General features: G+C 33.9%; 1 protein-coding gene across 1 annotated transcript in view; it reads right to left on the reverse strand.

Moving 5' to 3' along the window:
* Positions 1 to 1,046: 1,046 nt before the first annotated feature.
* The window catches only part of LOC148956926 (uncharacterized), a 160,892-nt gene continuing 148,074 nt past the window's right edge, over positions 1,047 to 13,864 (reverse strand). The window contains exons 9-13 of the mRNA XM_089087789.1: positions 13,507 to 13,710; positions 10,441 to 10,590; positions 7,925 to 8,076; positions 5,792 to 6,005; positions 1,047 to 1,388 (exon numbers count right to left, since the gene is read on the reverse strand). Of these exons, the coding sequence (XP_088943915.1) occupies positions 1,240 to 1,388; positions 5,792 to 6,005; positions 7,925 to 8,076; positions 10,441 to 10,590; positions 13,507 to 13,710 (869 nt within the window). The 3' untranslated portion in view covers positions 1,047 to 1,239. The remainder of the gene's footprint in view (positions 1,389 to 5,791; positions 6,006 to 7,924; positions 8,077 to 10,440; positions 10,591 to 13,506; positions 13,711 to 13,864) is intronic.

The following is a 13,864-nucleotide window of genomic DNA, read 5'->3' on the forward strand; positions in this document are numbered from 1 at the left end:
AGAATAGTAACGATTAGTGAAGATTCTGCTGAGTCTTGGAAGAGGAAAATCTCGGTTATTTCTGGATTATGAATAGATGTAGTTTCTTAAGGTATACAAGAATATGACTCGACCAAAGATATATAAACAGACAAACATCAATAATTAGCGCTTACAATCAAAGGAATCTGATATGTCCCAAAGTACCGGTTAAAAGTGAACTTGCAAAGAGTAAATGCTCAAAGTGCCCATTTACAATTATTTGGAGCAAATGTTCTATATTCCCCAACCACAATACTAGGCTCTTGCGTCAATATCTTATTCCACGAGGGCTGCCTGTATTTTTTATCTGATCGACATGTTCTGTTTCTTCAAATTTCTGAAACTAGTATTCATAAATTATTTTGATTTTAACTGACTAATTAATATAGTTGATCCTATTTATTACAGTTGTTCAATCCGGAGGAAATTTTAAATCTCCCTCTTTTTTCAACGCAATTTCCGATAAGTTTGCTTGATTTTCAATGGGTTTCCGCCAATTTGAATCGAGAAATATAAAATAGCTTTAGCAGAGTATTAGCTGCTTGAAAAATATGATTTATGTTGACAAATAATTGATTGATATTTGTTTCAAAATGGCTAGATTAATCGGTGAATCCGTGGATTCAAGTGTCACCTAAAATGCATTTAACCTTATTGTTTAGAAAATTTTTATCTCGGAGAGAAAAATAGGTCTGCCCCTATAGTTATTTCATGGCTATTCAATTGTACTTTGTTACTAAAAACAATCTTTTTCAAAGTGATAAAACAAACAACATTTAAACGTGGGGAAGTTTTGTTCAAAGGAGAAAAAAGTTACTTGTCCCGTGATACTTCTGATTTCAACTTTGTTCAGGGGGTTAAACTTTTTATACTTGTTTCTTTTGAGCAATTTTTTTTTTAGTTTCTTTAAAAAAAAATTTAATAACATAAAATTGAAATTCTCGCAAAAGAACTGAAGTCCAAAATAATTTATTCCTTGAAGCTCCTTTAAATACCAAGTAGATTGGCTTATATAGAGATGTATATATTTTGAATATTTATTTTATAAGAAAAGACAATACAATGGAAATCAATATAAACTAAGAATAAGTTTGAAAAATACAAGAACAACATTAATCCAGGCAATGATTCTTTTAATAATTTGAATCCTTAACAAATCTCATGACAGTTTGTATACTCTCATTGTTGCTAATGAAATGGCAGTAATTAAAAAAAAAATTAAAAAATGATAAGCAATATAGTAAAAACTAATAGAATGACATGGGAGACCAGCTGTGTAGGAGCCCCGCTTCTGAAGTCTTTACTGCAAATCATACCTTCATGAGTCCACACAACTTTGACCTGGTCGGGCGAATCACATTGAGGATCTGAAATGTTACAACAGAATCAACCAACGAGTTATTATCATATATACTTCCTTTGCCTTTAGTTAAGTCTGTTTCATTAGTCGAAACCTCTGTTTTCAAGTTTTAAACAATTGCAAAAATTTGAGGAACAGTGAACTGGATTTTAACAAGTTGCGCCATCAACCTCTGATTTCAAATCTAACTGGTCCTGTCATTATATACGTAAATATTTCTTGATTCCTAAAGGCTTGTTAGTTTCTCGAAGAGATATTCCTGTTCACTGCATAATCCCACATTACATAATCCCTACGAAGTCCACTTCCGTATCCAGGAGATTTTAATTATTTATTTTTATACAATTATGAAGAGCAAGAAACGAAATTTAATTTCGTGCTGGAATATTGTTTGAAATTTGCTTCAGTGCAACTTTTCCTATCCGGTTCAAAAACCCCATAGTTCATCAAGTGCAATTATCGTAATAACATGTTTAATTAGTTTAACAATTATTACTTAAAAATTTCCGTTCTTTCATAGAGGTAATTCCTTTTATTTTTCCACTTTTTCTGAACCTCCTGATCTATAGAGCTCTCGCTGTTTAATTACTCCGGAGTAGATTAAAAAAAGGTAGAGGAATTCGAAATAAAACTGTTTTTCTCTCTTAAAAAGTCTCCAGTTGTGCTTTTTAATTATCCTTGTTCATCACTTGCTGCTCATTATCCTTACCTTGCAGTCTGTTTTATTATTTATCATGTGATAGACTTCAAGGAACAATATATGTGCCTAGAGTTGGTTCATTATCTATCACCAGTCACTCGGTGATTTCAGCTCTTGAAGTCAGCTTGTGACATCAGAAAACTTATGGAAACTGGAATTCACCTCGCCTTTCAAATAATAATTAATTAATTTCAAAAATCTGACGCAGTCATTGGTTAAATCTGCTTTCAATGTTAATTAATTTCAAAAATCTGACGCAGTCATTGGTTAAATCTGCTTTCAATGATGATTAAATCTGATTCAAATAGTTATGTATTCTGTCTTTCAATCCAAGCTAAAAATGCTTGGATTTCTAAAATCAAATTGTGCCTATCAAATTTGTGATAAATGCTGAAAAGTAAAGCCCATGGCTAAATCTAAAGGAAGTTTTATTAAATTCTAGCAAATGGAGGGTAATATCCATTAAATCGAGCATCTTATTATCTGACAGTCAAAATTAGGACGATTCATTTTCAGTATTTCACGAAAAGATTGTAATTACGTTGGATAAGTATAGCACTGTTCATCGAGCTAATCGTTAGACCTCTGTGATGAAATCTTGGATGGTTCAGATCGATTGATGAAAGGGATTAATTAAATAAGTTCTTTGTTGGCCACTCAAATGGAAAGCGATTTTATAAGAAATTATTTTTATTTATTTAATCGTTTACTATGCAAAACTGAAGAAAGTACCATGCTAATAAATTTCAAAAAGTACCATGGTAACGTGGCAAAAATATCGGGAAATGAACAAAAACAATTTGATTAATCCTACTAAGTTTTTACTTGATGAGATTTCACCTATTCAGAGGAATAGTTGATGTTTGCCAAGAGTTTGGAAATTACTTTTCGAGTATTTGTCGTAAATTTTTAAATGGAATTAATGAGAAGACGGACAATCCTTCTTTTTATAATTATATGGGGAATTATGATTTGAATGGTTCATTGAATTTACTACCAGTACTTTCTAAAGATGTAAAAAATATTTTAATGATAGGAGGAAAGGTACGGCTGGCAGTTACTTAGTTAGTATCACAGTCTTAAAGTTTCTACTGCTGTTCGTATCATCACATTTTTTTAAACACGGTAAGTTTCTGTGTTGTTTAAAACTGCTCATATTATACCATTATTTAAGTCAGGCAGGAGTAAGGTGTTAGGAAACATTATACCTGGAATTGCGTTGCCCGTTATTTCCATCAATAGTTTATGAGGTTGTTTCAAAATCTTGAACAACACTCTATATTGTGTCCAGCACAATTTGGAATTCCATAATGGGCATACTATAGAGCAAACTATAATTTATTCAACAATTAGTGTGAACTCAGCCCTTGATCTTGGAAAAAGGGGTTTTTGTTGGCTTTTTTCTTATATATTACTAAACTTTACTTATGAAATGTCAATTTTATGAAAATGCGTCAACCAGCCCTTGCTTTTTCTTAATGTTTCTTGTTTGGTCGATTTGCAGTGACAATTTTAGTATTGGTAATAATATGTGTCTAGCTGTTTATTGAATGTGGTGTACCCCAAGGTTCTGTCCTTGGTCTTTAAGAATTTTGTCATATTAAAATCATGATTTTTATGTTTAGTAGATGTCTTGTAGATCATTTTTGGTGTGTAACTCAGCCCCCCTTTAACTCAACCTGGATCAACTCAACGCATTTAACTTAGCTCAAATTCATCTCTACCATCACTCAACTGAACCCATTTGTATCAACCGGTGTTTAACTTAATCCCACTTAACTCAATATGTAATTTTCTAAACTGCTTTTTCACTTGCAAAATCATACAAATGAAAATAAAGAAAGACGGGTATAATATACAAATGAAAATAAAGAAAGACGGGTAAAATATACCAGTGGACAAAAAAAGCAAATTATAAATAAGCGAAAATCCCGATTTAATCCAACAACATCTAATATAATAATATTCATCATGCAATAGCAACAAAAGTATGACAAATTAGGTTGTCTCTCTTGTATTTCACAATGCAATAAAGCAACAGCAATGATACTGTGGGTGTTTGGTTTGATAATGAAATTTAGCAAAATGAAATAGTCTGTTTAATTTAAAAATTTACAAATGCCCTAGGCTCCAACTGTTATAAATAAATATAGGTAAAACAGGTTATTTATTTTTAGAAACCTTACTTACGATCTATGTTTGAATCTGAAAGGTTACAATAAAATGAACTGTAGAGGAAATCTAAGGTTATAAATGGACACAGTTTTAGCACACGTTTCTGAAGCATGGGCGCTTCGAAAAGCGGATGAAGATTTGCTAGATGTTTTCCAGGGAAATTGCTTAAGGATTGTTCTGGATACCCGGCGGACTGACCGTATTTCAAACAATAGGCTGTACGAAAAATGTGGTTCAATACCGCTCTCTAGGGCTATAATGAAAGAAAGGTTGAGGTGGTTAGGGCACGTTGTGCGGATAAAGGATGACAGATTGTTCTCTTCGGCCAACCGTCTAGGGCTAAAAAGAAAGCAGGTCGTCCTCGTCTGGGGTGGGAAGAAGTCATAAATAAAGATTTCAAGGAAATGGGAACATCGTGGGAGGGTATAAAAAGGGAGGCTTTGAATAGTTTGGGATGGAGGAGGAGCGTGCGTAGCTACGTTGGCCTCAGGCGGCTTGGTGCTCCGGTGAGTTGTTAGTAGCAGCAGTAGTATTTTATATAATTTGGTTTATCTCAATATCAACTCAATTCAACAATGTTTGATTCACTTCAACCCCCCTCCCCCCAACGATAAATCCCCATCAAAGTCAACCTCTTTTAGCTGAAACCCCATGCAGCTGAATCCTCATACAACTAAACTCTTATTTCACCCAACCCATTTAACTTGACCCCTGTTTAAGTCAACCCAAATCCAACTCCAATTTAACTCAACTGCTATTCAGTTAAACCCCTGTTTGACAGAGCAGTCATTCAAATTTGTCTATGAATAATTCCGAACTAGCACAAATTAGAAGCTCAAGATTTGCTTGAGCTTCAAGTTGCATCGAGCTCCAAGATTTCCGTGAGCTTCAACATTGGCTTTAGCTTCAATTTTGTTAATGAGGTTCAAGTTGCATCGGGATTGGGTTGAATGGAGTTGAATTTGATGAGCGGAATTGTAGTTGACTTAAACGGGGTTTAGCCGCATGGGATTGAGCTAAATAGGATTGAGTTAATCGGCGATGGAATTGAACGAAGGTGGAACTAAACAAGAATTTACCAAGTTTGGACATATCATAGATATGCTTTCAACAGAGTTTTTTTTTCTGGTATAATAAAGCAGTTTTTCTCTACTGACCACAGGATTTTTAGCAAGATTTAGCAATGACACGAAGACCAAATCTTGAGTAAAAAAGTTTTTAGCTTTACTGATCAAAGCCAAAATTAAAGTCCATAATAACTTCATATCAATATTATACTATGGATGTGCACTGCTCTAAAATCCTGATATTCTTCAGATTTCGACCACAATCTCTAGCGTTTTCCACGAATTTTCAATGTATTTCTTTTTTTCTTTTTTTAATCCTCCCTTCTTTACATAATACATTACTAAAAAATACCTGAACGGTATTTTTGCCCATAATGACTGCGAGATACATTTCATCATAAGCTGTACGGTTAGAAATTGATTTTTAAACAACAAAAAAAATTAAAAGGATTATGATGCAGTTCATACCTGGACAGGATTCGCTATCTGTTTCTTGAGCAGCTTTAATTGCAACATAAATTGGTGAACAGCTTCCTGACATACATGGTGCAGGATAGTTAGTAAATTCGATTATTTCCCCGCCATTGACATTTTTTTGGCAGACTGAAAGGGCACTGGAAGAGACAGGTGGCTCCTGAATTCTTGACAAACAGACCTCAACATTTCCATGGAGAATCGTAAACTGCAAAGAAATGTGCCATTCAGTTATTTGTGACAGGTCACATATATATGCCAATAAAATAGGACTGCAAAGAAAAATCTGTCTCAGTAAATACTACACAATAAATTTTGGTATAAACAAATTAAAATCAATAATCAGGTCCAAAGACCTAGATCAGGTTATTCCAATTGCCTCCCTTAGATCACTTATCTAAAGTGCACAAACATGGACATATTTTCCAAGCTTTAACCTACAGAAGCAATTTTTCGCCTTTAATACGAAAGCAATGATATTGTCTTTGAATCACATAATATGCTTCTTTACCATACAGCTTTAAATATACCTTATTCAGCTGATTCAAGATTTTCCACAAATCAACTACCCTTTTGGAACCAGGTCTAATTATTAAAATACCTCATCATTTCATGTTTTCTTTTTTTCTACGATCGGCGATTTCCTGTATAATAGCAGTGTAGAAATGAAGAACGTTCTGACCTAAGTTCACAATGTTGGTTCATGATTCTTCGAGAAAAAAGTATGAGAGGCCCCTCATACAAAGATTTTGGATGGGTCCTGGTAGTAATCAGGGAATGATACAAGATCTTTGCTTGTTGCTAAAGCTCTTTAACTTCCTTTGAAATCCCAACCTTGATTCGAGTATTGCTGATGGGCACTTGATTTACTACTACCGAGAAATTCTCAGTTGTTAGGTAATGATTTTAATTAATGAACTTGTGATCTTTACGACTTCTTCACGAACTCTGATGCTAGACAAAGATTTGTTACACATTCTAATTCATCACTATTACTAATTATTTTATCAAACAACACGTGAATCAACTTAGTCGATTGAAGCTCTAAAATAGATGTCTATACTGACCGTTTATTGTTTATGGAGTACGTACATTTTAAGAAAGAACATGTCACCATGAGGCATTACTACTACTGCATTACTACTTCTTCAGGCATTACTACTTCTTTCAGTATGCAAATGGACACACATTACTATAATAACAACATTGGTTATGCATAGACGACAGAAATCTATGGGGGGGGGGGAGGGAGGAAGGTCATGATTTTGATCTTTCATTCTGAGCCTTTGTTTAACTAGCTCTCTGTTCATAGATAGGGGAGGTCGGGGTTGAAATGGACGTGGGTTGAATTGGACACCCTCAGTTACTCAGACACCAAATGATGAAAATCTCTGTAATAATTGGTAAGAGTGCCATCTAACCTTCTAGTCTTAAAGAAGAATTCCTAGTTAGGTTGATTGATCCTGTCAAAAGTTAAACTGCAAAAACTGTTTAGGTATGGCCTTTTTTTGGCACCTTGCACACTGTTGTGCTAAGCTGTAAGTATAAAACCATTATATTTTTCACTTGTTTCTCTAAATTCATTTTTTATTCTAGAATCGTGAAAAGTTGTACTATCTACCTTTTCTTTAATGCTTATACTCCACATGGATTTTTCAACCCCACTAGACGGGGTTGGTTCGGACACTTTGATCAAAATTGTAAATACAGATATTGGGGAAATTCGAAGAAGTTCCTAAATATTTTTCTAACAACAAAAAATCTTAGAAAAATCTTAAGCATTCCTTATTCTGAGAAGTATCTAGAAAACATCGAATTTCGATTTTCCATTTACAAATAAATGAGATATTTTTGGATTTTTCAGTTCATCCCCAACCTCCCCTACTTATTTTTAGAAATGCAAAAGGTTATTTTTTTCTGGATGTACACATTAACGGGCAGCAGAAATATCTGAAAATGGATAAAATATCATTTTGGGGCATATAATTCAGAGGTGTATTTCATACCGGTTCATGTCTAGGTTCTAACAATTGCTCAAAATCATTTCCAGAATGTAAAGTAATACAGGAAACAGATTTTTGCCTTTAAGCATCAAAAAGCAACAATAACAAGTAAACAGGAAGTTACCTTGATTTTCAAATTTTGACTCAAATGCATTGTAGATGGCATAATCTTATAAAATTTTTGCGTCCCCGGAGTCACGTAGATAGTATGAGCAAAAGAAGCTTCATCCAAAGCCACGTCTGAGTAACATTCTGGGTAAAACAGCTTGGCGGACACTAGAATAATATTAAAATTAGCTCAGATAAAACAGTTTGCCAAAGATAACTTGAATAAAGAAATGACCAATGACGTCGCAACAGTTTTACAACAATCATAAGGAGAATCCAATACTTCAAGTCAGGTAAATTGAAAAAGAATTTCCGTTCATTTGCTTAAAGTTAGGGAAATATTTCTTAGGTAGTTGCAATTGCTAACTCAAGTAACCTATTTTCTGATAAACTGTCTTTGATACAGCAATACTGGCCATTTTCTATGTTTATTATTTCCTTTACAAAATTTCAAGGGAAGTTTTGTTCTTAGAAAGTCCCATGATAACGCACGGGACACTTGTCTGAGTTATAACCAACTGCAATAAAAATCAAATTCTGCACTGAAGTCTTCTTTTTAATTTTACCATTTGCACTTCGACATTTTCAATTTACTGATAACAATATTCGTTTTAACACAGAATATCGGTGAATAAAAGTCTAGTTTAGAATGAAAAATAAACAGGACCTTAAACAAGTAACTGTGCCCGTTAAGAATCTACCCATCGTTACTGCAAAGCTTAAGCATCTATCACAAGAAAAATATTCTGGATTTGTGTCTCTTCTGATTAAAAAAAGCATTCTCGTAAATCATAAAAAAAACTGATGGGGAAGACCATGCTATTCAAAATAAAAAACGAACAAAAAAACAAACCCAAAAGGGACTTCCAAAGAGGTCAGTCGCGCAAAACTGATGCAAACAGAGAGAGAATAGAAACTTCAGATTATATAAAAACGCACTATAATCAAAAAGTCCACAAAAAAAACAAAAAAACAGCTATGGTCAGAAATGGATATCTATTAAAAATAAGAAAGAGCATGGATTTAAAACATGAGCTTAAAATTAAAACACAAATCTAGCATTTGCATTTTCATGGAATAAAAATATAGATTAAAACTAACAAAGTCAATTACTTCGTAAGGTACTGTCATATTACACAATCTTCATTTTCAGCATAAATAATGAAACTGAACAATTTTATTCCCTGTAACACTAACAGAAAATTGAAAAAAAAAATATGCTATTTTCCACTGACGAGTTGTGTTATGCTACTCGACAAACATGCTACAAAAGGTTTCTTAAACCTGCCATGGGTATACGAGAAGAAGCAAAGTACATGAATTTTCTTCTTACATATCTCATGATTTTGGAATTCAATGGGAAGGCGAGGTGAGGAAAAAATACCGGAAAAGTGGGGGTCAGATATAGCCTTAGAGCCACACCTGCAGCAAAATGAATCCATAGTCCCAGCCAGAATTGTTTGTTTGAATTTTCGGAGAAAATGGTAGAAGAACTTCCCTCATCCTTAAGGTTTTTTTGTATTGCGTCTATTTTTTTCAGTTTGTGCTTTAGTGGGTATGTAGTGCCAAGCTGGACGAGCATAATCTAAATGAGGTTGAACAAATAATGTGCAAAGTCTCAGGATGTGTTTTTGCAGGGAGAAAGGTCTTTTATGGGTTTACGGGGGAGAGCAAAGAGTGACTTTTGAGATTGATTCTGCCAGCATGTAATTTCCAGCTTAGATAAAGGATGGGTATTTCAGCTTCAGGTGTAACTTCAGCTTCTTTTGGGATTAACTGTAGAAATTAAAGCTTAGATTTCCGAAGAATGTTGTCAAAATATACGACTTTAGGGGTTTGTCTTCATAGCAGAGCACCAGTTTCAGCTACTACAGACTCAAGGACAACTATTGCGTTACATATAATATGCTTTATGTATACTTCCGCAAGTAAAACGTAATCGAAGTATCTCCAACGCTTTTGATACCCAGATGCAAGATTATTGAACAGTAGAAGTAACTGATTTGACCCAGTAGGGTCTCTTCGAGTAAGCAGTAATGAAGTAGCTTGAACAGTTCTAAAAAAAATTGAATAATGAAAAACTATTAGAAATGTCGACAGTACCAGGCTTTAAGGTGATGAATTTTAAACTTAAAAATTCACAGGACCAAATTTTTATTCTAAAAAAATTTGTCTTATAATTTCCACAAGTGTACATTTTTCATTTCTGATACATATTAACCACCATAAATCGTACAAAGTGGTTTGATAGACCTACGAGGAATTTATTGTTTCGTTGAAATTGTTTGATTTCCGGAAAATGAAAATAAAACAGCAGATATAGAGTCCAGTAGGCTGTCAAAGTAAAAATCAAAAAGTGCGGAACCAGCTATCCTCACTCTCCAGATTTTCTTGATTAAGAAAAAGCCTTCTTTGTGCATAGCTGTAAATCCCTGAACAGAAACGCAGATAGATGGGCAGTTAAATATGTTTCTGTTTATTCTATTCATTGCTATACTTGCTTATTCATATTGATGCTTAAAATATACTTACAGCTTCTAGCCCTACCACCAATGACTGAGGCAGCTTCTTTATAAGTAGTGAATAAGTTCAGCTTAAAGATATCTTTTTCTGGCTCTTGAACAAATGACTTGTATATCTCAGAACTGACTGTTCCAGCCACTGCAAACAGTAGCCTTACATCTAGAAGCAGTAAAAATTAGGTATAACATGATATATCTATTTATAAGTATATTATACATGTATCAGGGATCATGTACATTTATAGTGTTAAGATTGGCCTATCCATATTATAACTGAGAGAATGGTTTTGAACGATATGCCCACTAAAACAAATTACAAAACACGAGTTGGAATAATGTTATCTGAGAACCAAAGAAACAATTTACCAACCGAAGAGAGAGAAGCGTTTTGAAGGAAACATAAACAACAGAGAGCTAACGGTACCAGCCACTGCTTGAGCGAATCGAGCTGACAAAAGCAAAATAAAATCAGCATGGCTGACTTTTGCTATGAAACGATTGGGGGGGGGGGGAATATTTTTTTTAGTACGGAAGAAATACATATGATTAGGTAATAACATATTACATAATGAGTAGAATATTATTTAAATCCATTTAGATAATTTAAATCAATTAGTTCGTTCCGCGCAGGGGCTTCAATTGCCATCAGATCGACCATAAAGCTACAACTATATGTACTAGATGCGGTGTCTCCACCTACCAGTCCTGTAAAGATACCCCAGTGTGGTGAATCTCTGTTCAGCATTAACTGCCAAACTAAAGACCATCGTAGTTTGAGTACAAAATATCTTTTTGAACACATAAGTAAACAAAAGGCTGTCAATAAAAGCTTTGATTTCATTTAATAATGGTTGCCAGGATGTTAAGTGTCAATATTGGAATGTCAACGGTGATTTTGTATGAAAATTGTCTGTGGTTTGGAGTCTTTGGGGTCAAATTAAAATTGTTTACTTGCAAGAACACTTGGTTTCAATTTTGAGTAGAGTATTAATTACCACCCTAAGTGAATTATCACTATTTCTAGTTTATTTTTTTTGTCAATCGATTCTTAATAATTTTTTGAACCAATGATTTTTTACTAAGTCTAGCGAGTACGTCATCAAGAAGCCAATGATTGAAGACAAAATGGGTGTTCAAGTTATTTTTTTCAGCTGATCTTAGGTCTAGTCTATTTGAAGCGTCCGATTATTTTCTTGCCTTTCGAATTAAAGATTTCTTTGCTATAAATGTGTATTTTCCCACTGATTATCGGTATCGGTAAGAATTCAGGGCAATCTTTTGCAATAGCGTATGAAAACTTAGCTAACCGTTCTAATTTACCTTTCTTAACTGTGATTTTTAACTACAACAAACACGTAATCCAACCTGCTCTTGGTCTCAAGTACTCCTCCGAAATCCTCCCCTAAGTGGAGGTTGCCAAGTTTCTTAGTGTATTTATTGACTCACGCTTGTCATTCTCTAATCATATTTCTTACATCACTGCAATAATTTTGAGACAAGTAGCCAAGATGAACCGTGTGAATTATTTTCTTCCTCCTGACATCCAAGCTATCCTTTATTTTTTCTTACTTTTCTTATTGCGGATCAGTGTGGGGAAATACAAATCGTTTTTTAACTAAAAACCTAAAATTTGCCTAAAACCGTGCCATTAAAAAGCAGTTTTTTGGCTTCCCCGTCTATATCCAACTCGTGATTTGTACTCAGAGTTCGGTATAGCTCCACTAGATCAAATCGTAAAAAAATTAAACTTTTGGCTTGCTTACTCCGCTTTCCACAACAATCTTCCTCCTCAACTACTAAACTATTATAATATTAATAATTCGGAAGCCCACTGTCTCCGTTCATCCAATAGAGCTTTATTATCCCTAAATGTGTTTCTAGTGCTGCCCAGCAATCTCCCATTTACAAATCTATTATTCAATGGAACAAAATACCCTCCAGTGTTGAGCTAGCCACAAGTTTCCGCACGCTGTACAATAATGTAACAAAACTTGACAATATAATTTAATCTTTCAACTCTTAACCAATTTGCTTTAATTAACCATGTTTATTTCTTTTCATTCTTGTTTCTTTTTTTGTCCAATTTCAGTGTCACTTTAATTTTTTTTTTTTGGTGTTATGGTCCTTCTGTTATCTTCTAGGATCTTTATTGTTATTGATGTGATGTTTTATTTTTATTGGAATAAATTACATTGAATTGATTGAATTGATTTGTCCGGTGTTGATTCAAACCCCTCATTTCGTACTAATTAGCTTTCAGAAATATTTTAGGGATAGTCCGGAAGTAAAAAAAAACTAACAATTTTCAAATTTTTATTCGTCATTTTTAACTTCGATTATTGACCATATTTTAGCATCAAGGGCACAGCCCGGAATTTTGTCCGGGGTGGGTGGGGGTTATAATAAAAAAACCTGTCCTCCTCAGGCTTTTTCACAGCCTTTACCCTCCTTGCATCGCGTTCAATGTTGTGCCTCCAGATATGAAAAAAAAACTTTGTTCCCTTTATTACAGAAAAAATAAACAAAACATTCCACTAGTTTCTCTCTTTTATTATTTGGTACTGTTGTTGTCAAAGTTCTGGGTTTGTCTGCTTGTTTTTAAAATCTTTCAACTTTAACACCACAATATTTAATTGGTTATTCTTGTTTATACTTTTAGAAGGGGGAACTCTTGCAGGGATGAATCCAGGATTTGTTTTCAGGGGGAGGGGAGTACAAACAGATTTTATTTGGGGGGAGGGGTTACAAAAAAAATGGAAAACGCATCAAAAATTCAAAAATGTGTTTATATTCATTTGTTACGTATTTACGAGTCAGACAAACATTCGGGGGGGGGGGGGCAAATTCTAACTCCTGTCCCTGGATACGGCCTTGAACTCTTGATTATTCATTTAAATTGAAATTATGACTTTCACATAGAGGACCTTTTGGAGGCTTTAAAAACTATAATTGGTTGTCAGTGAGCGTATTACTAACATTAGTTTGCATGATTTATCACCGCACGTTAAGTTTCATTTTCAGTTCATTAGGGTCAAAAACTAGAAAGAAAAAAGAAAAAAGAAAGAAAATTATTAACCTGGGTGTTCATTCTTCAAAAGTTCATACTCTTTTGTAAAATCTTCAATTTCTTGAGTACTTGGAGACCTTCCAGATAGCGAAAAAAGGACGGTTTTGCCATTAGCACCACTTGTTTTGTTATTTCTCTCCTCAATCTTGTCTCTATCAAACCTCGTGCGCAAAGTAGCCAAGACATTATGGAGCTTTCTTTGGTTATGTATAGCTATAAAATTATAAACAGCAATTATAAAGCAATCTGTAACACAGTGTAGTTACTAATGTCAAGCTTATTAAAAAACTTTGAATTCTTTAAAAAAAAAAACGCAGATAAACTAATCAACTTGTAGATCATGCTTTAAAGTTCACTGGTATAAGGC

The sequence above is a fragment of the Artemia sp. Qi Xiang Cuo genome, chromosome 1, assembly GCF_049724085.1.
Source record: "Artemia sp. Qi Xiang Cuo chromosome 1, ASM4972408v1, whole genome shotgun sequence".
Taxonomy (NCBI): domain Eukaryota; kingdom Metazoa; phylum Arthropoda; class Branchiopoda; order Anostraca; family Artemiidae; genus Artemia; species Artemia sp. Qi Xiang Cuo.